General features: G+C 48.2%; 1 protein-coding gene across 1 annotated transcript in view; it reads left to right on the top strand.

Moving 5' to 3' along the window:
* LOC120058169 (Krueppel-like factor 12) overlaps window positions 1-26968 on the top strand; it is a 150270-nt gene that overhangs the window by 59158 nt on the left and 64144 nt on the right. The window contains exon 3 of the mRNA XM_039006635.1: window positions 20439-21027. Within this exon, the coding sequence (XP_038862563.1) occupies window positions 20439-21027 (589 nt within the window). The remainder of the gene's footprint in view (window positions 1-20438; window positions 21028-26968) is intronic.

Below are 26968 nucleotides of genomic sequence, written 5' to 3'. Positions count from 1 at the left end.
CCCTTTGGTCATTTAAAATAAAATGTTATTGGTCGCATACACAAACTCAGCAAAAAAAGAAACGTCCTGTCACTGTCAACTGCGTTTATTTTCAGCAAACTTAACATCTGTAAGTATTTGGATGAACATAACAAAATTCAACAACTGAGACATAAACTGAACAAGTTCGACAGACATGTGACTAACAGAAATGGAATAATGTGTCTCTGAACAAAGGGGGGGTCAAAATTAAAAGTAACAGTCAGTATCTGGTGTGGCCACCAGCTGCATTATATACTGCAGTGCATCTCCTCCTTGTGGACTGCACCAGATTTGCCAGTTCTTGCTGTGAGATGTTACCCCACTCTTCCACCAAGCACATGCAAGTTCCCGGACATTTCTGGGGGGAATGACCATAGCTCTCATCCTCCAATCCAATAGGTTCCAAACATGCTCAATGGGATTGAGATCCAGGCTCTTCGCTGGCCACGGCAGAACACTGACATTCCTGTCTTGCAGGAAATCACGCACAGAACGAGCAGTATGGCTGGTGGCATGTCAGGATGAGTCTGTAGGAAGGGTACCACATGAAGGAGGAGGATGTCTTCCCTGTATTGCACAACATTGAGATTGCCTGCAATGACAACAAGCTCAATAAGGTGATGCTGTGACACACCGCCCCAGACCATGACGGACCCTCCACCTCCAAATCAATCCCGCTCCAGAGTACATGCATCGGTGTAACGCGAATCCGACCATCACCCCTGGTGAGACAAAACCGCGACTCATCAATGAAGAGCACTTTTTGCCAGACCTGTCTGGTCCAGCGATGGTGGGTTTGTGCCCATAGGCGGTGTTGTTGCCGGTGATGTCTGGTGAGGACCTGCCTCACAACAGGCCCTCAGTCCAGCTTCTCTCAGCCTATTGCGGACAGTCTGAGTGCTGATGGAGGGATTGTGCGTTCATGGTATAACTCGGGCAGTTGTTGTTCCCACCCTGTACCTGTCCCGCAGGTGTGATGTTCGGATGTTCCGATCCCATGCAGGTGTTGTTACACGTGGTCTGCCACTGCGAGGACAATCAGCTGTCCGTCCTGTCTCCCTGTAGCGCTGTCTTAGGCGTCTCATAGTACGGACATTGCAATTTATTGCCCTGGCCACATCTGCAGTCCTCATGCCTCCTTGCAGCATGCCTAAGGCACATTCACGCAGATGAGCAGGGACCCTGGGCATCTTTCTTTTGGTGTTTTTCAGAGTCAGTAGAAAGGCCTCTAGTGTCCTAAGTTTTCATAATTGTGACCTTAATTTCCTACCGTCTGCAAGCTGTTAGTGTCTTAACGACCGTTCCACAGGTGCATGTTCATTAACATGGGAAACAGTGTTTAAACCCTTTACAATGAAGATCTGTGAAGTAATTTGGATTTTTACGAAATATCTTTGAAAGACAGCATCCTGAAAAAGGGACGTCTCTTTTTTGCTGAGTTTATTTAGCAGATGTTGTTGCGGGTGTAGCGAACTGCTTGTAACACATACACTATATACGTATAAAAGTGTTTGTGGACACTTCTTCAAATGAGGTGATTCGGCTATTTCAGCCACACCCGTTGCTGACTTTTGTATAAAATCAAGCGCTCAGCCATACGATCTCCATACACAAACATTGACAGTAGAATGGTCTTACTGAAGAGCTCAGTGACTTTCAACAGGGAAACATCATAGGATGCTACCTTTCCAATAAGTCAGTCCGTAAAGTTTCTGACCTGCTAGAGCTGCCCCGGTCAACTGTAAGTGCTGTTATTGTGAAGGGGAGCCATCTAGGAGCAACAACGGCTCAGACGCGAAGCGGTAGGCCACACAAGCTCACAGAACGGGACCGCCGAGTTCTGGAGCGCAAAAGGGGTAGAAATCGTCTGTCCTCAGTTTCATCACTCACTAAGAGTTCCAAACTGCCTCTGGAAGCAATGTCAGCTCAATAACTGTTCATTGGGAGCATGTGTTCCATGGCCGAGCAGCAGCACACAAGCCTAAGATCACCATGCGCAATGCCAAGCGTCGGCTGGAGTGGTGTAAATCTCACCGCCATTGGACTCTGGAGCAGTGGAAACGCATTCTCTGGAGTGATGAATCACGCTTCACAATCTTGCAGTCCGACGGACGAATCTGGGTTTGGTGGGCCTAATCGCCCAACATCACTGCCCGACCTCACTATTGCTCTTGTGGCTGAATGGAGCAAACCCCAAAGCAATGTCCCAACATCTAGTGGAAAGCCCAGAAGAGTGGAACTTGTTATAGCAGGAAAGGGGGGACCAACACCATATGTGACCGAACGCCTTGATTCGGTCTTATGTAGAAACATCTGAAATTATATGTTTTACTTTGGATAAAAGCAGAGACAAAGAGTTACAAAATAGTATATCATACGCTGCATTTGAGGAAGAAAAGGAAAGTAATTCTGCTTTGAAAGTTGATCAACTTGTAACATCACTTTTGAGAAAAGGGCCTTTGAATGTTTTGGTACCTACTGGAGAGCTCTTCTTTCTCTACACCCATTCTGTCACGTTCCTGACCTGTTTTCTGTTGTTTTGTATGTGTTTAGTTGGTCAGGACGTGAGCTGGGTGGGAATTCTATGTTGTGTGTCTAGTTTGTCTGTTTCTATGTCAGCCTAGTGTGGGTTCTCAATCAGAGACAGATGGTAGTCGTTGTCTCTGATTGAGACTCATATATAGGAGGCTTGTTTTGTGTTGGGATTTTGTGGGTGTTTGTTTCCTGTCTCAGTGTTTGTTCTGCACCAGATAGGACTGTCTCGGTTTTCACGGTTTGTTATTTTGTTATTTGTTAAGTGTTCATGGTTATTGTTTAATTAAACATGTTGAGCACTGGCTACGCTGCATTTTGGTCCTCTCCTTCACCCCTGGAAGAAAACCTTTACAGAAACACCCACCAAACCCGGACCAAGCAGCGTGGCAACGGGCAGCAGCAACAGCAGCAGCAGTACAAGGAGGAATGGACATGGGAGGAGATTCTGGACGGAGAAGGACCCTGGGCAGAGCCAGAGGAGTGTCGCCGTCCTAAAGCGGAGCTGGAGGCATCAAAAGCGGAGAGGCGGCATTATGAGGCGCTTGCAAGGCAGAGTGGCTGGAAACCCGAGAGGCTCACCCAAAAATTTCTTGGGGGGGGGCTAAAGGGGAGTGTGGCGAAGCCGGGTTGGATACCTGAGCCAACTCCCCGGGCTTACCGTGGAGTGAGAGGGCGTCGTACCGGTCAGACACCGTGTTATGCGGTAAAGCGCACGGTGTCCCCAGTACGCGTGCTTAGCCCAGTGCGGGCTATTCCACCTTGCCGCACTGGGAGGGCTAGGTTGGGCATCGAGCTGGATGTCATGAAGCCGGCCCAACGTATCTGGCCTCCAGTACGTCTCCTCGGGCCGGCGTACATGGCACCAGCCTTACAGGTGGTGTCCCCGGTTCGCCTGCATAGCCCAGTGCGGGTTGTTCCACCTCGCCGCACTGGCAGGGCTACGGGGACCATTCAACCTGGTAAGGTTGGAGAGGCTCGGTGCTCAAGAGCGCGTGTCCTCCTTCACGGTCCGGATTATCCGGCGCCACCTTCCCGCCCCAGCCCAGTACCACCAGTGCCTACACCACGCACCAGGCTTCCAGTGCATCGCCAGAGCCCTGTTCCTCCTCCCCGCACTCGCCCTGAGGTGCGTGCCCTCAGCCCGGTACCTCCAGTTCCGGCACCACGCATCAGGCCTATAGTGCGTCTCAGCCGGCCAGAGTCTGCCGTCTGCCCAGCGGTGCCTGAACTGCCCGTCTGCCCAGCGGCGCCTGAACTGCCCGTCTGCCCAGCGCCGTCTGAACCGTCCGTCTGCCCAGCGCCGTCTGAGCCGTCCGTCTGCCCAGCGCCGTCTGAGCCATCCGTCTGCCCAGCGCCGTCTGAGCCATCCGTCTGCCCAGCGCCGTCTGAGCCATCCGTCTGCCCAGCGCCGTCTGAGCCATCCGTCTGCCCAGCGCCGTCTGAGCCATCCGTCTGCCCAGCGCCATCTGAGCCATCCGTCTGCCACGAGCCATTAGAGCCGCCCGTCTGTCCCGAGCCATTAGAGCCGTCCGTCAGTCAGGAGCCGCTAGAGCCGTCCGTCAGTCAGGAGCCGCCAGAGCCGCCAGCCAGTCAGGAGCTGCCAGAGCCGCCAGCCAGTCAGGAGCTGCCAGAGACGCCAGCCAGTCAGGAGCTGCCAGAGACGCCAGCCAGTCAGGAGCTGCCAGAGACGCCAGCCAGTCAGGAGCTGCCAGAGACGCCAGCCAGTCAGGAGCTGCCAGAGACGCCAGCCAGTCAGGAGCTGCCAGAGACGCCAGCCAGTCAGGAGCTGCCAGAGACGCCAGCCAGTCAGGAGCTGCCAGAGACGCCAGCCAGTCAGGAGCTGCCAGAGACGCCAGCCAGTCAGGAGCTGCCAGAGCTGCCCTACAGTCATGAGCTGCCCTACAGTCATGAGCTGCCCTACAGTCATGAGCTGCCCTACAGTCATGAGCTGCCCTTCAGTCATGAGCTGCCCTTCAGTCATGAGCTGCCCTACAGTCATGAGCTGCCCTCCAGTCATGAGCTGCCCTCCAGTCATGAGCTGCCCTCCAGTCATGAGCTGCCCTCCAGTCATGAGCTGCCCTCCAGTCATGAGCTGCCCTCCAGTCATGAGCTGCCACTCAGTCCGGAGCTGCCACTAGTCCGGAGTTGTCCCTCTGGCCTGAGCTACCTCTCTGTCCTGGGCTACCTCTCTGTCCTGAGCTACCTTTTTGTCCTGAACTACCTCTCTGTCCTGAGTTGTCTCCTCTATTGTAGAGGGGAATTGGTGAAGGTTCCTGGACCATGGTCGGGGGCGAGGGTCGCCACTCAAGGGACGCTAAGGAGGTGGAGAAAGACAATGGTGGAGTGGTGCCCTCGTCCACCGCCGGAGCCGCCACCGCGGACAGATGCCCACCCAGACCCTCCCCTTGAGTTTTAGGGGTGCGCCCGGAGTTCGCACCTTGAGGGGGGGGTTCTGTCACGTTCCTGACCTGTTTTCTGTTGTTTTGTATGTGTTTAGTTGGTCAGGACGTGAGCTGGGTGGGAATTCTATGTTGTGTGTCTAGTTTGTCTGTTTCTATGTCAGCCTAGTGTGGGTTCTCAATCAGAGACAGATGGTAGTCGTTGTCTCTGATTGAGACTCATATATAGGAGGCTTGTTTTGTGTTGGGATTTTGTGGGTGTTTGTTTCCTGTCTCAGTGTTTGTTCTGCACCAGATAGGACTGTCTCGGTTTTCACGGTTTGTTATTTTGTTATTTGTTAAGTGTTCATGGTTATTGTTTAATTAAACATGTTGAGCACTGGCTACGCTGCATTTTGGTCCTCTCCTTCACCCCTGGAAGAAAACCTTTACACATTCAGCATCATTCACACACACTTAAGCTTTAGCCCCCACCCAAACTCTGTCCATTTTACTCACCCTAGCAGAGCTGGTTAGGCAATTTTCATGTTATCCAGGGCAATGGTGACTGTAACTGTGCTGCTAGCAACAATTGAATTACTATTTTTTACTGACACTGGCCATATTCAGCGGGTGTTGAGCGTTCATAAGTTCATCCATTGTGCTGCGCTCCGGCAAACTCAGGCAAGAGTGCTCTGAAATTGGAGTAGATGGCCAGATTGAATTTACGAACACACCCCAAATGGTTACTTGCATAGTGGAGTCTTTTGTTAAGACATATTGAACCTGGGTTCAAAATGAACCATTATCCCAACTCATGATGTTGCGATATGAATCTGCAGGTAGCTAACCAACCAGGTTCAATATTAGCTAGCTAACATTAGGTCATAGCTAGCCAAGCAAATGGCTCTGATATACAAATAATAAGATCACACACGTAACGTTAGCTAGCGAGCCAACCAGCTAACGTTAGCTAGCTACCAGTACACTTTCACTTGAAATGAAACCACTTTCTGAAAAAAAAATTGAAACGTGTCATGTCTGAAAATGTAGCTAGCTAGACTATCTTACCCTATACATCATAGATGCACGCGTCTCCTGTTACGGATGCCATGGTTGCCCTTAGTTTGAAGATGTAATCCGGAGACAGGTGTTTTCTCCATCTCCTTAGCTATCGTACTCGAATTCTACTGATTTTCAAAACTTGGTCCTCTACTGGAAAGCAACATTTGTGCAGTTTTACTACGCGATACATAAAAAAAGCAGCGTTAGACAGGATTACCTACACATACTGACCAGCTACACATACTGACCAACTGTCACGACTTCTACCGAAGATAACCCCTCTCCCGATTCGGGCGGCGCTCGGCGCTCGGCGTCGCCGGTTTACTAGCCGCCACCGATCCCTTTTTCCTTTTCTGTTTTTTTTGTCTGTGTTCATTTTCACACCTGGTTTCAATTGCGTTTATTTCTGTGTGTATATAGGGCCCTTGTTTCCTGCCTTATTTCGTGCGGGATTAAGCTTGTGGGGGTTTTGCGCTCGTTTATCGTTGATATTTCTTGTTCTAGTATTTACGCACGTGTAGTTTATTTTCGGAACTGAGTTTGTTCCTCCGTGCGTTTTGGCACGAGTTTCGGTTTTGTTTTCACTGATCTGCTCTATGAACTGTGAGACCTTATATAGAGGGATCTGTGCCAATTTTGTATTGGTGGACTATATATATATAATATTATTATATTAAACACGCTTCTCAGTTCCCTGCTCTCCTGCGCCTGACTCCTACACCTCTCACCGAGACGCACCTTATCACAGAATCCCGCACCCGAAAATATGGAGTCAGCAGGAGTAGACGCACTCCCAGGGTCCGTGGAGGATCGAGTTCAACACCACACGGCAGTGTTACACCAGCTGGGGACCGCCATGGATCAGGTGATGGCGACGATGGAGAGATGGGAGAGAGGTGGACTTCCCACACCTGTATCAGCCACACCCCAATCAGTACCACTACCCTCTCCTTCATTGCTTGAGCACAGTGGGATTCGACTCGCCCTCCCGAGGGAGTACGATGGGACGGCGGCAGGGTGCCAGGGGTTCTTACTCCAGATGGACCTATACCTGGCGACCGTTCGTCCGGCTCCTTCGGGAGGTGAGAGCGTGAACGCCCTCGTCTCCTGCCTCTCAGGTAAAGCCCTGGAGTGGGCCAACGCGGTATGGAACGATCCTGACTCGGCGAGGGACCACTACCCAGAGTTCACCCGCCGCTTTCGGGCCGTGTTCGATCACCCACCTGAGGGTCGAGCGGCGGGTGAACGGCTGGTCCATCTGAGGCAGGAGAAGAGGAGTGCTCAGGACTTTGCTCTTGAGTTCCGGACTTTGGCCGCTGGCGCGGGATGGAACGACAGGGCCTTGATCGATCACTATAGGTGTAGTTTGCGTGAGGACGTCCGTAGGGAGCTGGCCTGTAGAGACACCACCCTCTCCTTGGACCAGTTGATCCCCATGTCCATTCGGTTGGACAACTTGCTGGCGACCCGCGGACGTCCAGATCGGGCTCTGTCAGTTCCATTCCCCAGCTCCACCACTCCAACACCCATGGAGCTAGGTGGTGCTGCAGCGAGGGCGACCGGAGGAGGGGGCCTTTCCTGTGCCAACTGTGGTCGCAGAGGGCACACTGCTGACCGGTGCTGGGGGGGTCCTCCAGGGAGTCGAGACGCCAGGCCGAGCACTGCTCGGACACCTCAGGTGAGTCGGCACCAGGCTCACCCAGAGCCCCCTGTTGGTCACATGTATGTATGGATTGTTTTTCCTGAATTTTCCCCTCTTTCCCGGCATAAGGCGCTAGTAGATTCAGGCGCGGCGGGGAATTTTATTGACCGCGGTTTAGCGCACAGGTTAGGGATCCCCCTTGTTCAGCTTGACAAACCCTTCCCAGTGCACGCCTTAGATAGCCGACCATTAGGGTCAGGGCTAGTCAGGGAGGCCACGGCTCCACTGGGCATGGTCACGCAGGAGGGTCATGAGGAGAGAATTAGTCTCTTCCTCATTGATTCTCCTGCGTTTCCGGTGGTGCTGGGGATCCCCTGGTTGGCCCGTCACAACCCCAGGATTTCGTGGCAACAGAGGGCTCTACAGGGGTGGTCGGAGGAGTGCTCAGGCAGGTGTGTAGGAGTTTCCATCGGTGCTACAACGGTGGAGAGTCCAGACCAAGTCTCCACCGTGCGCATTCCCTCAGAATATGCCGATTTGGCTATCGCCTTCTGTAAAAAGAAGGCGACCCAATTACCACCTCATCAACGAGGGGATTGTGCGATAAATCTCCTGGTAGGCGCTGCACTTCCCAGGAGTCACGTGTATCCCCTGTCCCAGGAGGAAACGGTGGCTATGGAGACATACATATCTGAATCTCTGGGGCAGGGGTACATTCGGCCCTCCATCTCACCTGCCTCCTCGAGTTTCTTTTTTGTGAAGAAGAAGGAGGGAGGTCTGCGTCCGTGCATTGACTATAGAGGTCTAAATTCCATCACGGTGGGGTATAGTTACCCGCTACCTCTCATTGCCACGGCGATTGAGTCATTTCACGGAGCACGGTTTTTCACAAAACTGGATCTCAGGAGTGCATATAACTTGGTGCGTATCCGGAAGGGAGATGAGTGGAAGACAGCGTTTAGTACCACATCCGGCCATTATGAGTACCTCGTCATGCCGTACGGGTTGAAGAATGCTCCAGCAGTCTTCCAATCTTTTGTAGACGAGATTCTCAGGGACCTGCACGGTCAGGGTGTGGTGGTTTACATCGATGACATTCTGGTCTATTCCGCTACACGCGCCGCGCATGTGTCCCTGGTGCGCAAGGTACTTGGGCGACTGTTGGAGCATGACCTGTACGTCAAGGCTGAGAAATGCTTGTTCTTCCAACAGGCCGTCTCCTTCCTTGGGTATCGCATTTCCACATCAGGGTTGGTGATGGAGTGTGACCGCATTGCAGCCGTGCGTAATTGGCCGACTCCAACCACGGTAAAGGAGGTGCAGCGGTTCTTAGGGTTTGCCAACTACTACCGGAGGTTTATCCGGGGTTTTGGGCAGGTGGCTGCTCCCATTACGTCACTGCTGAAGGGGGGGCCGACGCGTCTGGGGTGGTCGGCTGAGGCGGACAGGGCTTTTGGTCGCCTGAAGGCTCTTTTTACCTCGGCTCCCGTGCTGGCGCATCCGGACCCCTCTTTGGCATTCATAGTGGAGGTGGACGCATCCGAGGCTGGGGTTGGAGCCGTGCTCTCCCAGCGCTCGGGTACGCCACCGAAGCTCCGCCCCTGTGCTTTCTTTTCTCGGAAGCTCAGCCCGGCGGAGCGAAACTATGACGTGGGGGATCGGGAGTTGCTGGCTGTTGTCAGAGCTCTGAAGGTGTGGAGACATTGGCTTGAGGGGGCCCAACACCCTTTTCTCATCTGGACTGACCACCGTAATCTAGAGTACATTCGGGCAGCGAGGAGACTGAACCCTCGTCAGGCAAGGTGGGCCATGTTTTTCACCCGATTTAGGTTTACCATCTCCTATAGACCAGGCTCCCAGAACACTAAGGCAGACGCACTGTCCCGACTATATGATACGGAGGAGCGGGCCATCGATCCTGCGCCCATCCTCCCGGCTTCTTGTCTAGTGGCACCTGTGAGGTGGGAGGTGGACGCAGACATTGAGCGAGCATCGCGTGTTGAGCCTACTCCACCACAGTGTCCAGCGGGACGGGTGTACGTTCCGCTGGAGGTTAGAGACAGGCTAATTTGGTGGGCTCACACGTCCCCCTCCTCTGGTCACCCGGGGATTGGTAGGACGGTGCGATGTCTTAGTGGGAAGTACTGGTGGTCCACTTTAGCCAAGGACGTGAGGGTTTATGTGTCCTCCTGCTCAGTGTGCGCTCAGTGCAAGGCTCCTAGGCACCTGCCCAGAGGGAAGTTACAACCCCTTCCCGTTCCACAGTGGCCTTGGTCACACCTGTCGGTTGACTTCTTGACCGATCTGCCACCATCACAGGGCAACACCACGATCCTGGTCGTTGTGGATCGGTTTTCTAAGTCCTGTCGTCTCCTCCCTTTGCCCGGTCTCCCTACAGCCCTACAGACGGCGGAGGCCCTGTTTACTCACGTCTTCCGGCACTACGGGGTGCCTGAGGATATTGTTTCTGATCGGGGTCCCCAGTTCACGTCCAGGGTGTGGAAAGCGTTCATGGAACGTTTGGGGGTCTCGGTCAGCCTTACCTCTGGGTTTCACCCCGAGAGTAATGGGCAGGTGGAAAGAGTGAACCAGGATGTGGGTAGGTTTCTGCGGTCGTATTGCCAGGACCGGCCAGGGGAGTGGGCGAAGTACATCCCGTGGGCAGAGATGGCCCAGAATTCACTCCGCCACTCCTCTACGAACCTGTCGCCCTTCCAATGTGTGTTGGGTTATCAGCCGGTCCTGGTACCATGGCATCAGAGCCAGACCGAGGCTCCTGTGGTGGACGATTGGGTGAGACGCTCAAGGGAAACCTGGGAGGCCGCCCACGGGTACCTTAAACGGGCCGAAGGGCGGCAGAAGGCCAGTGCCGACCGCCACCGCAGCGAGGCCCCCATGTACACACCGGGGGACCGGGTCTGGCTCTCGACCCGAAACCTGCCCCTCCACCTGCCCTGCCGGAAGCTGGGTCCGCGGTTTGTGGGGCCATTCAAAGTCCTGAGGAGAATAAACGAGGTGTGTTATAGGTTACATCTCCCCCCTGATTACCGTATTAACCCCTCGTTTCATGTGTCTCTCCTCAGGCCGGTGGTGGCTGGTCCGCTTCAAGAAGATGAGGTGCGGGAGATCCCTCCGCCCCCCCTGGACATCGGGGGGGCGCCGGCGTATGCAGTTCGTTCCATACTGGACTCGAGGCGTCGGGTGGGGGGTCTTCAGTACCTCGTGGACTGGGAGGGGTACGGTCCGGAGGAGAGATGCTGGGTGCCGGTGGAGGACGTACTGGATCCACCTATGCTAAGGGAGTTTCACCGCCTCCATCCGGATCGCCCTGCGCCTCGTCCTCCGGGTCGTCCTCGAGGCCGGCGTCGTCGCGCTGCGGGAGCCGCGCGTCAGGAGGGGGGTACTGTCACGACTTCTACCGAAGATAACCCCTCTCCCGATTCGGGCGGCGCTCGGCGCTCGGCGTCGCCGGTTTACTAGCCGCCACCGATCCCTTTTTCCTTTTCAGTTTTTTTTGTCTGTGTTCATTTTCACACCTGGTTTCAATTGCGTTTATTTCTGTGTGTATATAGGGCCCTTGTTTCCTGCCTTATTTCGTGCGGGATTAAGCTTGTGGGGGTTTTGCGCTCGTTTATCGTTGATATTTCTTGTTCTAGTATTTACGCACGTGTAGTTTATTTTCGGAACTGAGTTTGTTCCTCCGTGCGTTTTGGCACGAGTTTCGGTTTTGTTTTCACTGATCTGCTCTATGAACTGTGAGACCTTATATAGAGGGATCTGTGCCAATTTTGTATTGGTGGACTATATATATATAATATTATTATATTAAACACGCTTCTCAGTTCCCTGCTCTCCTGCGCCTGACTCCTACACCTCTCACCGAGACGCACCTTATCACACCAACTTAAAAGAAAGTTTACATTCAAACTTCTCCTGTGAAGTAGTGACCCACAACATACGCCTAGTTTCCTGAAATGGGTCACATATTAATGCCCATGAGTTTAAAATGAGATGTTCAATGAGCAGGTGTCCACATACTTTTGGTGATATTTTTTATTTATCTTTTTTAATTTGTTTAATTTAACCTTTATTTAACCAGGTAGGCCAGTTGAGAACAAGTTCTCATTTACAATTGCGACCTGGCCAAGATAAAGCAAAGCAGTCTGACAAAAACAACAACAGAGTTACACATAAACAAACATACAGTCAATAATACAGTAGAAAAAGTCTATATACAGTGTGTGCAAATGAGGTAGGATAAGGAAGGTAAGGCAATAAATGTGCCAGGGTGGCGAAGTAATTACAATATAGCAATTTAACACAGGAATGGTAGATGTGCAGAATATGAATATGCAAGTAGAGATACTGGTGTGCAAAGGAGCAAGATAAATTAATAAATACAGTATAGGGATGAGGTAATTGGATGGGCTATTTACAGATGGGCTATGTACAGGTCCAGTGATCTGTGAGCTGCTGTGACAGCTGGTGCTTAAAGCTAGTGAAGGAGATATGAGTCTCCAGCTTCAGTGATTTTTGAAGTTCGTTCCAGTCATTGGCAGCAGAGAACTGGAAGGAAAGGCGGCCAAACGAAAAATTGGCTTTGGGGGTGACCAGTGAGGTATACCTGCTTGAGCGCGTGCTACGGGTGGGTGCTGCTATGGTGACCAGTGAGCTGAGATAAGGCGGGGCTTTACCTAGCAGAGACTTGTAGATGACCTGGAGCCAGTGGGTTTGGTGACAAGTATGAAGCGAGGGCTAGCCAATGAGAGTGTACAGGTCGCAGTGGTGGGAAGTATATGGGGCATTGGTGACAAAATGGATAGCACTGTGATAGACTGCATCCAATTTGTTGAGTAGAGTGTTGGAGGCTATTTTGTAAATGACTTCGTCGAAGTAGAGGATCGGTAGGATGGTCAGTTTTACGAGGGTATGTTTGGCAGCATGAGTGAAGGAGGCTTTGTTGCGAAATAGGAAGCCGATTCTATATTTCATTTTGGATTGAAGATGTTTAATGTGAGTCTGGAAGGAGAATTTACAGTCTAACCAGACAGTTGTCCACATATTCTAATTCAGAACCGTCCCGAGTAGTGATGCTGGACGGGCGGAAGGGTGCGGACAGCGATCTGTTGATGAGCATGAATTTAGTTTTACTTGCATTTAAGAGCAATTGGAGGCCATGGAAGGAGAGTTGTATGGCATTGAAGCTCGTCTGGAGATTTGTTAACACAGTGTTCAAAGAAGGGCCAGAGGTATACAGAATGGTGTCATCTGCGTAGAGGTGGATCAGAGAATCACCAGCAGCAAGAGCAACATCACTGATTTATACTGAACTCTGTCAGAGAAGTAGTTGGTGAACCAGGCGAGGCAATCATTTGAGAAACCAAGGCTGTTTATTCTGCCGATAAGAATGTGGTGATTGACAGAGTCGATAGCCTTGGCCAGGTCGATGAATACGGCTGCACAGTAATGTCTCTTATCGATGGCGGTTATGATATCGTTTAGGACCTTGAGCGTTGTCACGATCGTCAAAGGGAGAGAGAGAGGACCAAGGCGCAGCGCGTGAAAAATACATCTTCTTTTTATTATAAGAAGGAAAAACGAAACAAAACAACAAACAGACGACCGTGAAGCTATAAATACAGATAGTGCTGACACAAACACTACACATAGACAATTACCCACAAAACAGCTAAAGCCTATGGTTGCCTTAAATATGGCTCCCAATCAGAGACAACAATAACCAGCTGTCTCTAATTGAGACCCAATTCAGGCAACCATAGACTTTCCTAGACACCTACATTGAACACTAAACCATCTACTCTACTAAACCCCCTAAACCATACAACACCCTAGACCACAGGTGTCAAACTCATTCCACGGAGGGCCGAGTGTCTGCGGGTTTTCGCTCCTCCCTTGTACTTGATTGATGAATTAACATCACTAATTAGTTAGGAACTCCCCACACCTGGTTGTCTAGGGCTTTATTGAAAGGAAAAACCAAAAACCTGCAGACACTAGGCCCTCCGTGGAATGAGTTTGACACCCCTGCCCTAGACAATACAAAAACACACAAACTTCCCCATGTCACACCCTGACCTAACTAAAATAATAATGAAAACAAAGATAACTAAGGCCAGGGTGTGACACGCGTGGCTGAGGTGCACCCATGACCAGCTCTGAAACCAGATTGCATAGCGGAGAAGGTACAGTGGGATTCAAAATGTTCAGTAATCTGTTAATTAACTTTGCTTTCGAAGACCTTAGAAAGGCAGGGTAGGATAGATATAGGTCTGTAGCAGTTTGGGTCTAGAGTGTCTCCCCCTTTGAAGAGGGGGATGACCGCGGCAGCTTTCCAATCTTTGGGGATCTCAGATGATACGAAAGAGGTTGAACAAGCTAGTAATAGTAATTTCGGCAGATATTTTTTAGAAAGAGAGGCATCCAGATTGTCTTGCCAGGCTGATTTGTAGGGGTCCAGATGTTGCAGCTCTTTCAGAACATCATCTATCTGGATTTGGGTGAAGGAGAAATGGGGGAGGCATGGGTGAGTTGCTGTGGGGGGTGCAGGTCTGTTGATCGGGGTAGTGGTAGCCAGGTGGAAAGCATGGCCAGACGTAGAAAAATGCTTATTGAAATTCTCAATTATATTGGATTTATCGGTGGTGACAGTGTTTCCTAGCCTCAGTGCAGTGGGCAGCTGGGAGGAGGTGCTCTTATTCTCCATGGACTTTACAGTGTCCCAGAACTTTTTTGAGTTTGTGTTACAGGATGCAAATTTCTGCTAGAAAAAGCTAGCCTTAGCTTTCCTAACTGCCTCTGTATATTGGTTCCTAACGTCCCTGAAAAGTTGCATATCATGGAGGCTATTCGATGCTAATGCAGAATGCTACAGGATGTTTTTGATCTGGTCAAGGGCAGTCAGGTCAAGGGCAGTCAGGTTAATGGGGCATGCTTATTTAAGATGGTGAGGAAGGCACTTTTAAAGAATAACCAGGCATCCTCTACTGACGGGATGAGGTCAATATCCTTCCAGGATACCCAGGCCAGGTCAATTAGATAGGCCTGCTCGCTGAAGTGGTCGTTTGACCGCAGTCCCATTACGGATGCAGGAAATGAGGCAGTGATCGCTGAGATATTGGTTGAAAACAGCAGAGGTGTATTTGGAGAGCAAGTTGGTTAGGATGACATCTATGAGGGTGCCCGTGTTTACGGATTTGGGGTTGTACCTGGTGGGTTCATTGATAATTTGTGTGAGATTGAGGGCATCAAGCTTAGATTGTAGGATGGCCGGGGTGTTAAGCATATCCCAGTTTAGGTCACCTAGCAGCACGAGCTCTGAAGATAGATGGGGGGCAATCATTTCACATATGATGTCAAAGGCACAGCTGGGGCACAGGGTGGTTTATAGCAGGCGGCAACGGTGAGAGACTTGTTTCTGGAAAGGTGGATTTTTTAAAGTAGAAGCTTGAATTGTTTGAGTACAGACCTGCATAATAAGACAGAACTCTGCAGGCTATCTCTGCAGTAGTTTGCAACACCGCCCCATTTGGCAGTTCTATCTTGTCATAAAATGTTATAGTTAGGAATGGAAATGTCAGGGTTTTTGGTGGTCTTCCTAAGCCAGGATTCAGACACGGCTAGGACATCTGGGTTGGCAGAGTGTGCTAAAGCAGTGAATAAAACAAACTTAGGGAATTTGGCTAAGATGTATGTAAACTTCTGACTTCAACTGTAGGTACACACAGGGCCTGAGTTCGAGGCTGGGGCTGACAGATTAACAAAACGAGGTGCGGTGTTAATGAACAGTCCAGCAGGCATCAGCTGTGTAGGCGAGGGATCATAGGGCCCAATGAGCAGCAATAGGTGAGTGAGGGAGCCGTTTTGTAGTTGCTACTACACTAGGCGAGCGGGAGAGATGGGCCTTCGTCGACATTGCAACGGAAAGGCCTATTGAAACCACATCGTACGATTATGTCGGACGATTACATCGGACAATGACATCCCTCAGAAACACACAACTCTAGTAGACCAGACTCAAGCTCCTAACATGGCAATGATGAGCTGGCTCTGCTAACAAAATTGCTGGGTAAGGAATCATCACAACATGTAAAGAGGGTCCTCTCAGTGCACCTCAACGACCCAAGTGCAGCCCTGAAAAAGGCCTGGGACAGAGTGAAGCAGTGTTATGGCTCATCAGTAGTCATAAAAATGGCACTCTTCAAGAAGTTGGAAAGCCTCTCCAGAATTTCTAGCAAAGACTATTCTAGCAAAGACTACAAGCTAATAGAATGCCTGCAAAAGAAGATGGAGACTTACCTGCTCTAACTTACCTGGACACCGCCCGTGGTATTAGCTCTCTTCAGGATAGATGGATTTCCCATGGTTCAAGGTACAAAAATGAAAACAACCAGTGCATTCCTCCATTCTTCTTCTTCACATAGTTCATTTGCGAAGAAGCAGGAACTATAAACGACCCGAGCTTTGCCCTTTCTAATAGTGGTGGCAGTGGATCTGCGAGAAGCGAATACCCAGCCATGAGGAACACGAGAACCTCTATATCGACCAGAGCAACCGCTCATTGGCAATATCAGACTTCTTCAATCTGCTCAGTATTCTGGGTAACCCATCTACCAAATCTCAGAGGACCTACGCTGGAGTCATGGAAACTGCAGGAAGAAAGGCGGGCGGCTTCCAGATCGAGGCAGTGAATGAAGGCACAAGACTTTCTTTCACTCATCGAATGCAATGAGATCCTCAATAACAGATCAGAAATACCAACCCCAGAGGCAGCCCTTCACCACCCCCACCTCAAATTCTGTGGCCACCCACATTCCCGAGCTTGATCAAAGTGCCCAGATCCTTCTTTTGCTTGGGAGAGACATCGTCAGAGATAACAAATCAATGGACTCGACTCGACTGGGTCCTAGTGGGTGAATACGCCTGGGAAACGCACACAAGCCAATCGTGAACAACTTCAAAACGAATGTGTTGGAGAACAGACGGCCCTCACTCTGTGTCAGAGCTACATTCATCTAAAAGAAAAGGTGAGCTACATTGCGGATCAACAGGATCGTTTCTCCCATACATTCAAGAAAAGCCCTATTCACAAAGCATCTGAAGACAAACTTGGACTCACAGTGTTTGACAGGACAGAGAAATACAATGAGGACACAGTCTTTTTAAAGACTATGGACAAAGAGTTCTACAAATACAAGACACACAGCTGGGTAGCTCGTCTCCCGTTCAGAGTACCCAGGCCACCTCTCTCAAACAACCCCACACAGGCGCTCACCCGTCTCACCTCTGTACGCCATAGCCTGGACAAGAAGCCATAGATGAAAGAGCAGTTTGTCACCTTCATGGGGAAGATATTCGTAAACAACCATGCAGAGCCAGCACCTCCACTGAAAGGGGTCTACCATCCACAAAAGACAGGTCAGATCATGGTGGTTTTCGACTTCAGTGCGCAGCAGTATGGTCTCTCCCTCAACAACGTGTTGCTCACAGGCCCAAAACTAAACAACAGTCCTCTGGGAGTTCTCATCCACTTTAGAATAGAAGCTGTAGCAATAATGGCAGATATCCAACAGATGATTCATTGTTTCGTTGTGAGTGAAGATCACAGAATCTACCTGAGATTATATGGTACAGAGACAATGACGTCACAAAATACGTAATCGTTACAGGATGAAGCTCCACATCTTCGGCAACATCCCATCTCCTGATGTCGCCATCTACAGGCTCAGGTGAGCCGCTCAAGAAGGTGAGCAAGACCACGTAGAAGACACTCGACAGTTCGTGGAGAGACATTTCTATGTGGCTGATGGGCTCAAGTCTCTGCCCATCGACCTGCTACGGAGAACACAAGCATCACTCGCGTAGTCAAACCTACAACTGCCCAACATTTTATCAAACAGTGTGACTGTAATGGAGGCATTTCCCCCAGAAGACCACGCCAAGGGCGTAAAATATTTAGGCCTCGGAGGAGAAACCACACCCTTGCAACGCAGTCTTGATTTATGCTGGGAACCTTCACATTTGATGTATCAGTGAACAGCAAACCATTCACACAACGTGGAGTCCTGTCAAAGGTAAACAGCCTCTTCGACCCTCTCGGCCTGGGCAGGGCAGAGCCATACTGTGGGAACTCTCCTCAGACACTTGTGATTTGGATTCCCCAAAGAAAAGCTGAAAGAATGGGAAGCATGGAGCGACTCACTACAGGATCTGATGCAGCATTTTCCACGCACCTACACTAAGAACTCCCTCTCAATGTGCGTGTTTTCAGATCCAGCAAAGCCATCGGTGCAGTGGCGTACATCAGAGCCGCTGATGAAGATGTACAAAGTGAAGTGGACTTTGTTTTGGGAAAAGCCATGTTAACCCCCCAATCTGAGTCTACCATACCCCGCCTCTAACTATGTGGAGAAGTGTTGGGAGTAGAAATGGCAGAGCTCATCCTCGATGAAATAGACCTCTAACCAAACATTGTTAACTTCTACTGCGACAGTAAATTAGTCTTGGGATACATATACAATGAGACTAAACACTTCTATGTGTATGTGCACAACATAGTCTGTCAATCAACACACCCGGAGCAGTGGCACTACATGCCCACAGAATACAATCCCACCGACCACGCCTCACCAGTACATCATGGTTCACGGGACCAGCGTTCCTGGAAAAAGCTAACCTAGCTCACCAGAGACACAAGTTTCCCTCAAGCTGGTCAGTCCAGACTTGGATGTTGAAATCCGCCCCCAGGTGCCATGCTGCATCACTCAAGTCAAAGACAAACCACTCACCTCAGAGCCCTTCAAGCTCTTCTCCACCTGGAAATCCCTACTGAGAGCTGTTGCATTCTTCATTCATGTTGCTCGCTCTCTCAAGCCAGACACGATGGGCCAGCTGAACAAATGTAGAGGTTGGCATCGTTCAGGTGCGCAAAGTGGAACTCAAGATTACTGCTCAGGGGACCACCAAGAAGTTCCTGAGATCCGTCTGAGGTCATACTCCTTTTAGCCAAAGAAGACTGGGGGTTTGCTAGTCTTTGAGTTATGTGTGTAACGTTAATCAATAGTGGCTTCTTTCCGACGCCAGACGGGGAGAATTCTGCCTTCTGGTGCCATACAGTGGCTGTTTTGTGTAGCTGCAGCTAACGTGTGCTATGCTGTGCTACTTCTTTGTTGGTGGTAAAACAGGAAATTATGCAGTTCAGTCTTCTTTGTTGGAAACCTCTTGTTAAGCCTTCGTAAAGCATTGCCTGTAAGTACAAATCATTTCTGAGATGTTCATCTTTTAGTATTGTAAGTCTTTTCTGCAGGTCATGTTTTTCATGTTCCCTCGCTAGCCTAGCCTGCCTGTTAAGTGCTGTTTTGGAGCTAGCTTCTCTCTACATGTGATTTCTCTTCACACTTAAGTTAGCATATATGTTATTTCGATACTAATCCTGTTTGGAACTATATTCAAGCAGGATACGTATGTTTTCTATGTACAGTGTTGGTCAAGTATTGTATTGTTCACTATGGACTATGAAACATTGGTTAAGTTGTGCATTTATATTGCCTTTCAGTCTGTGCTGCTCCAATAATTTCATTATTCTGTATTGTTACAGTTTTACACCATTTCAACTATGAACTGGAGGTTTATGGAAAGCATATCCCTGACTCTGGTTCTTGATTGGAGTTTGGCTGGCTGTCAAATGATGGTTTCACACACCGTAAGGAGTGTTTTACCTTCAAATAATGAGGCATGTCTTACCTTGCTTTGAAGTAGTCTTGCGAAAATATATCTGAAGAAACACGGAGGCAATTATTTGATAAAACTTCCTCATGCCATTAACCAGCATTTCTCTCCTGTTCTATTGGTTTTCTTATCAACTTTCTTTTGTTGTCCACAAGCCAAATGCACAATCTTCGTAATAGTCGCCACCCATCATAGTTGTTGGTATTAGATTCCCCCTCTTTCTAAATTTCGAACAGAGATTTCTAATCTCTGTCACAGCTGCTCGCATTAGGTTAATAATGGTGTTTTCCGCGAATTGCATTTCGGCGAATGTTTGAAAATGACGTTTTATTAGCTGCTTCATAACAGGAGTAGCATGTTCAATAATAGGCTGTAGACTTTAGAACTGTAAGACGATAGGCGTGCTATTGTTGCAGGTTTCCATTAAGCGCTTGATGAAAAATGTCCGGTGCATGCATAGTATCAGAGAGGAGTAGGCAAAGCGAGAGGTTTCACTCTCACCGAAATCTGTCCAAAATGAGCTCAATACATTTCTATGGGCATATTGTGGGACTAAGCTGGCCTCCTGCCTTCCCGCCCTGGGCGGGCAGAAAAATAAGCATTGTGTCATTATATACAGATCTCTAATAGTATTTTCTGTTGGCCACTTCATTTTACTGTTTGGAAAAGATGTAACCATTTGTTGACCGGTGAATGAGGGTTGGTTTCGTCGGGAGCAAAATTTACTGAAATGTGCATTCCTAAACACAACAAAATGTAAAATTTACTGAAATGTGCATTCCTAAACACAACAAAATGTGGAATAAGTCCGTGGGGATGAATACTTTCTGAAGGCAGTGTATTGCTGCATATACAAATCCAAAATAATGATATGTATATCATAGAGAACATGGATGTTTTGACAGGTTTCTTTTCCTCCTTCAATCCCCCAAAGATCAAAAGTGTGTCTCTTGGCAGAGTTTTATGGTATGCACGCCAAAGCCACGGACATCACTTGACTAATATAGACGTTGAATAATTGATCTGATTTGTGTCTCTCTTCTCCTCTCTAGTCCCCCAAAGTACACCGCTACCCCACGATGGACGCCGTCCCCCTCCTCCTGAGCAAAGTCAAATCTGAACCTCCTGAGGACCTGCTCTCCCACGACCCCCACTTCCAGACGCAGACCGAGCCCGTCGACCTGTCAATCAACAAGCCGCGCCCCTCCCCCCCGTCCGCCACCTCCACCGCTTCTCCTGTCACTTCCGCTTTCTCTCCGTCCTCCATGTCTTCTTTATCATCATCCTCCTCCTCTCCGTCTGTCATCACATCTGCCTCATCTGTGCTCACACCCGGGCCCCTGGTGGCCCCTGGAGCCGGTGTCCATGGTCATCATCATCATCATCATCATCAGCAGCAGTTTTTGCACATCCTGCACCCTGTGCCGCCGCCACCCTCCAGCCCCTTGAACCTGGGAGGGGTACAGGGCATAGGAGGAGGAGTAGGGGGAAAGATGGGGGGCCACCACCTGCATCGTATCCCTGTAGTGGTACAGTCACTGCCCCTCATGTACACCACGGCCGTGCGCTCACCCTCCAGCCTCCACAACAATGCCATCATGCTACCTCTGCTGGACAATCATAAGAGCCACCATAGCAAAGGTGAGACAAAAAGCAGGCTTGGTCTGTCTGTGTCTTTTCCTCTTTTCTCTCTCTCTTTCTATACTGCATACACTGAACAGAATTATGAACGCAACATGCAAAAATGTCAAAGACTACTGAGTTACAGTTCCTATAAGGAAATCAGTCAATTGAAATGAATTCATTAGGCCCTAATCTATGGATATCACATGACTGGGAATGCAGATATGCATCTGTTGGTCACAGATTACTTTTTTTTTAAAGTAGGGGCGTGAATAAAAAAAAGCAGCCAGTATCTGGTGTGACCACCATTTGCCTCATGCAACGCGGCACATCTCCTTCACATAGAGTTGATCAGGCTGTTGATTGTGGCCTGAGGAATGTTCTCCCACACCTCTTCAATGGCTGTGTGAAAGTTGCTGGATATTGTCCGGAACTGCATCACGATGCTGTACACATCCAGAGCATTCCAAACATGCTCAATGGGTGACATGTCTGGTGAGTATGCAGGCCATGGGAAAACTGGCATATTTTCAGCTTTCAGGACTTGTGTACATATCCTTGCGACAATGGGCCGTGCATTATCATGCTGAAACATGAGGTGATGGCGGCGGATGAATGGCACGACAATGGGCCTCAGGACCTCGTCACGGTATCTCTGTGCATTCAAATTGCAATTGATAAAATGCAACTGTGTTCGTTGTCCGTAGCTTATGCCTGCCCATATCAAAACCCACCACCACTATGGGTCACTGTTCACAACGTTGACATCAGCAAACAGCCATACACGCTGTGCCAGTGACCATCGGAGGTGAGCATTTGCCCACTGAAGTGGGTTACGACGCTGAACAGCAGTCAGGTCAAGACCCTGGTGAGGATGACGAGCACTCAGATGAGCTTTTCAAAGATGGTTTCTGAGAGTTTGTGCAGAAATTCTTTAGGTTGTGCAAACCAAAGGATGGTGGCTGGCCTCACACCACCCCGTAGGTGAAGAACACGGATGTGGAGGTCTTTGCCTGGCGTGGTTACACGGGGTCTGCGGTTGTGAGCCCGGTTGGACGTATTGCCAAATTCTCTAAAACAACGTTGGAGGCAGCTTATTGTAGAGCAAGTAACATGCAATTCTCTGACAACAGCTCTGGTGGACATTCCTGCAGTCAGCATGCATATTGCATGCTCCCTCAAAACTTGAGATATCTGTGGCATTGTGTTTTTGAGTGTCAGCTTCTTGAGCTTCTTGATATGCCACACCTGTCAGGTGGATGAATTATCTTGGCAAAGGAGAAATGCTCACTAACAGGGATGTAATCAAATGTGTGCACAGAATTTGAGGGAAATGAGCTTCTTGTGCATATGGACAATTTCTGGGATATTTTATTTCTGCTAATGAAACATGGGGACCATCACTTTAGATGTTGCGTTTATATTTTTGTTCAGTGATGAAAAATCCAAACACAGTACCAGTCAAAGGTTTGGACACACCTACTCATTCAAGGGTTCTTGTTTATTTTTTACTCTTTTCTACATTGTAGAATAATAGTGAAGACATCAAAACAATACATATGGAGTCATGTAGTAACCAAGAAAGTGTTAAACAAATCCACATATATTTTAGATTCTTCAATGTAGCCACTCTTTCCACGATTGTGGAGGCCAGGTCATCTAATGCAGCACTCCATCACTCTCCTTCTTGGTCAATTAGCCCTAACACAGCATGGAGGTGTTTTGGGTCATTGTTCTGTTGAAAAACAAATGATAGTCCCATTAAGCACAAACCAGATGGGATGGCATATCGTTGTAGAAGCCATGCTGGTTAAGTGTGCCTTAAATTCGGGTTAAGTGTGCCTTGAGTCACCAGAAAAGCACCTCCCCGCCATCACACTTCCTCTTCCATGCTTCAGGGTGGGAACTACACATGCAGCGATCATCCGTTCACCTACTCTGCGTCTCACAAAGACATGGCGGTTGGAAAAGAAATCTCACATTTGGACTCATCAGACCAAAGGACAGATTTCCGCCGGTCTAATGTCCATTGCTCGTGTTTCTTGCAAAGCTGTCATCAAAGCAAAGGGAGGCTACTTTTAAGAATCTCAAAAATAAATATATTTTGATTTGTTTAACACTTTTTTAGTAACTACATGATTCCGTCTGTTATTTCATAGTTTTGATAGTAAAATAGTAAAAATAAAGGGAACCCCTTGAATGAGTAGGTGTGTCCAAACGTTTGACTGGCACTGTATATATACTCGTGAATATAAACATATATATATATATATATATATATGTCAAGAGGTCTGAATACTTTCCGAAGGCACTGTATATATATATATATATATATATATATATATATATATATATATATATATATATATATACAGTATATATACACATATATACAGTGCCTTCGGAAAGGATTCAGACCTCTTGACTTTTTCCACTTTTTGTTACATTACACCCTTATTCTAAAATGGATTATATCGTTTTTCCCCCCTCATCAATCTATACACAATACCCCATATTAGATATTTTAGCAAATGTATAAAGAAAACTACAGAAATATCACATTTACATAAGTATTCAGACCCTTTACTCAGTACTTTGTTGAAGCACCTTTGGCAGCGATTACAGCCTCGAGTCTTCCTGGGTATGACGCTAGAAGCTTGGTACACCTGTATTTGGGGAATTTGTCCCATTCCTCTCTGCAGATCCTTTCATGCTCTGTCAGATTGAATGGGGAGCGTTGCTGCACAGATGTTTTCAGGTCTCTCCAGAGATGTTTGATCAGGTTCAAGTCCAGGCTCTGGCTGGGCCACTCAAGAACATTCAGAGACTTGTTCCGAAGCCACTCCTGCGTTGTCTTGACTGTGTACTAATGGTCGTTGACCTGTTTGGAAGTTGAGACTTCACCCCAGTCTGTGGTCCTGAGTGTTCTTGGCAGGTTTTCATCAAGGATCTCTCTGTACTTTGCTCTGTTCATCTTTGCCTCGATCCTGACTATTATCCCAGTCCCTGCCTCTGAAAAACATCCCCACAGCATGATGCTGCCACCACCATGCTTCACCGTAGGGATGGTGCCAGGTTTCCTCCAGACGTGTAGCTTGGCATTCAGAGAGTTCAATCTTGGTTTCATCAGACCAGATAATCTTGTTTCTCATGGTCTAAGTCCTTTAGGTGCCTTTTGGCAAATTCCAAGCAGGCTGTCATGTGCCTTTTACTGAGGGGTGGCTTCTTTCTGGCCACTCTACCATAAAGGCTTGATTATTGGAGTGATGCAGAGATGGTTGTCCTTATTCAAGGTTCTCCCATCTCCACAGAAGAACTATAGAGCTCTGTCAGAGTGACCATCGGGTTCTTGGTCACCTCCCTGATCAAGGCCCTTCTCCCCCGATTGCTCAGTTTGGCCGGGCGGCCAGCTGGTTCCAAGACTGCCAAATGCCTATATAGACCCAATCCACTTCTCTTCAAAATAAGTTAATAAATATAGTTCAGTTTGTAACATTCTTCATGAAATTGATTTTAAAATAAGCGTAATTTAAAATAATGTAGGCTTTGAAATTATGTATGTCCATTTTAAAGTGGTTAAGTTTTACACGTTTATGTTTACTTTTTTAAAATTGCTAATTTTAATGAGCAAAAATACCAACAAATCTCGGTATAGGTAGATGCAAAAATATGATTTTGGCCTTAAGAGCACACGAGTTATGGGCTATGGGAGTGATACCCAGAGAGAGAAACAGGATATACAATGTAATAGTACGGGACAGAAGGAAAATAAATGAGACCAAGGTTTACATATTCCTTACACTAGGATTCCCCTCTTAGTACTAAGAACAGCTACACCACAAATGGCGACAAGGATTTTGTGGATTTAGTTTGAACCCTTACATTGTTTTTTATGAGTTTATTCTGACAAATTATGGAAATGTCAGCTTGCCACAAACTTTTCCAGCTAGCTATCAAGCTAATAACATATTAGCCACAAACTGGGAGAAGTGGCTGAAACATTAAGAAAATATCCTGTTAGATTGAACATCAAATAAAATGCATGGGAACGTGCCATGCTACTCCACTATTGTGGGGAGCAACTTTTCTATATTTGTTCTACACTTCCAGACACAGGAGATGATAAGTCTGACAAATCTAAAACTGTGCTGACTCAATGTTTTTCACCAATGACAAATTTATATTTTTAGGTCTACAAATTCAGACAAATTGTTCAATCCGAGACTGAAATTATTGGTGAATGACTCAGAAATTAGACGGCAGATTGTTCAAAGTTTCTCATCCAACAAACTGAGGAGACATGCTCTCACAGACCATAAAATTACTCTCACAAAGCTCCTGGAAATAGCTTGAATAAATGAAGTATCGGAAATACAAGCACAGGAAATGGAAAAACATCCTGGTACTACCCAGAATAGATCGCAAGGGCCAGCAAGCTCAACAATCCAGGGCTGCACCCACTACTGCAAGTCGGTGCACATGCTTTTAACTGTGGCGGTTCGTTCCCTCACCAAGGAGAGTGCCCTGCAAATGGCCACACATGCTACAACTGTGGGAAAATAAATTATTTTGCAAAAGTAGATCGCACCACAGACAAACTGCACATTCACTTGTGCCTGAAGATACCAAAAAACACACTTAACCCTGATGATGAAAGCCCAACTATCTATTTACACTATTTACACTGGTGGATCCAACCATTGCTATTCCTACTGCAGAACCCTACTGGATCACTGTCGGATGTCTTGGAAGACACAGGCGCCTCTGTGAATGTCATGGACCTTTGCACATGTTAGCCTTTGCCAGGGCCACCAGTTATACAAAATGCATCAATCAAGATCTTTACCTATGTCTCAAACACAGATTTGCCCATGCGTGAACAGTTTCACTCACAAATCTGCTTCAGAGGCAAGACACTCACAAATACTTTCTATGTTGTTGACAAGACAGCAGTTCCTGTCATAAATTGCCAGGCTGCAATTGCGTCTGACTTAGTACTCCTGGTCAACAGTGTAGATAGACACTTCTATGACACATACCCTGATGTTTTACATGGCATTGGATAGTTAAAGGGTCACAAAGGTAAGCTCCACATTGAAAGTCTGTGCAACTTATAGTGCGACAACACGGACGCATCCCATTCCACATTAGAAAACTAGTGGAGAAGGAACTGGAGGAGCTCAAAAGAGTGGACATCGAATGGGTTGAAGGTACCATGCCCTAGGTCTCACCCATAGTTGTAGTTCCCAAACCAAAGCATCCTGGCAAAATGAGAGTGTGTGTGGATATGAGACGTCCAAATGAGGCTGTCAAACGTGAGAGGCACCTCACGCCAATGGTTAACGACATGATAGCAGACCTAAATTGTGCAAAAGTCTCCTCAAAACTCGACCTGACAGTGGGGTACCACCAACTTGACCTGCATCTGCTACATCACCACTTTCACAACTCATGGTGGCCTGTGGCGCTACTAACACCTCAACTTCGGGATATCCTCAATTGCGGAAATATTTCAAAACATGATCTCAGGTGTCCTGAACGTTAGCGATGACATGCACTAGAACATGATGAGCGTTTGGAGAAAGTCCTCACATGGCTACGGGACTGTCAATGCTGCCACCACTGATATGGTGGTGGATGCCAGCCCAGTGGGTCTTGGCGCAGTCTTAACCCAGATTGGCTCGGGTGGAAAAATGCACATATGTGGAGCAACGATATTCATAGATGGATAGGGAGGCACTGGTAATAATCTGGGATTGCCTTCATTTTCAGCTCTACATAGTCGGACACACCTTCACTGTGATTACTGACAACAAACAGCTTGTGCGTATCTTTCAAAAAACCCTCGTCCTCCCCTTCACCAAAAATAGAAATGTTGTTGCTGAAACTTCAAAACTTCACGTTCTCTGTTGTCTACAAGGCTGAATCTGGCAACCCAGCTGATATCTTCTCCAGACAC

Source organism: Salvelinus namaycush, chromosome 13 (genome assembly GCF_016432855.1).
Source record: "Salvelinus namaycush isolate Seneca chromosome 13, SaNama_1.0, whole genome shotgun sequence".
NCBI lineage: Eukaryota > Metazoa > Chordata > Actinopteri > Salmoniformes > Salmonidae > Salvelinus > Salvelinus namaycush.
This window is presented reverse-complemented; position numbering and strand designations above follow the sequence as displayed.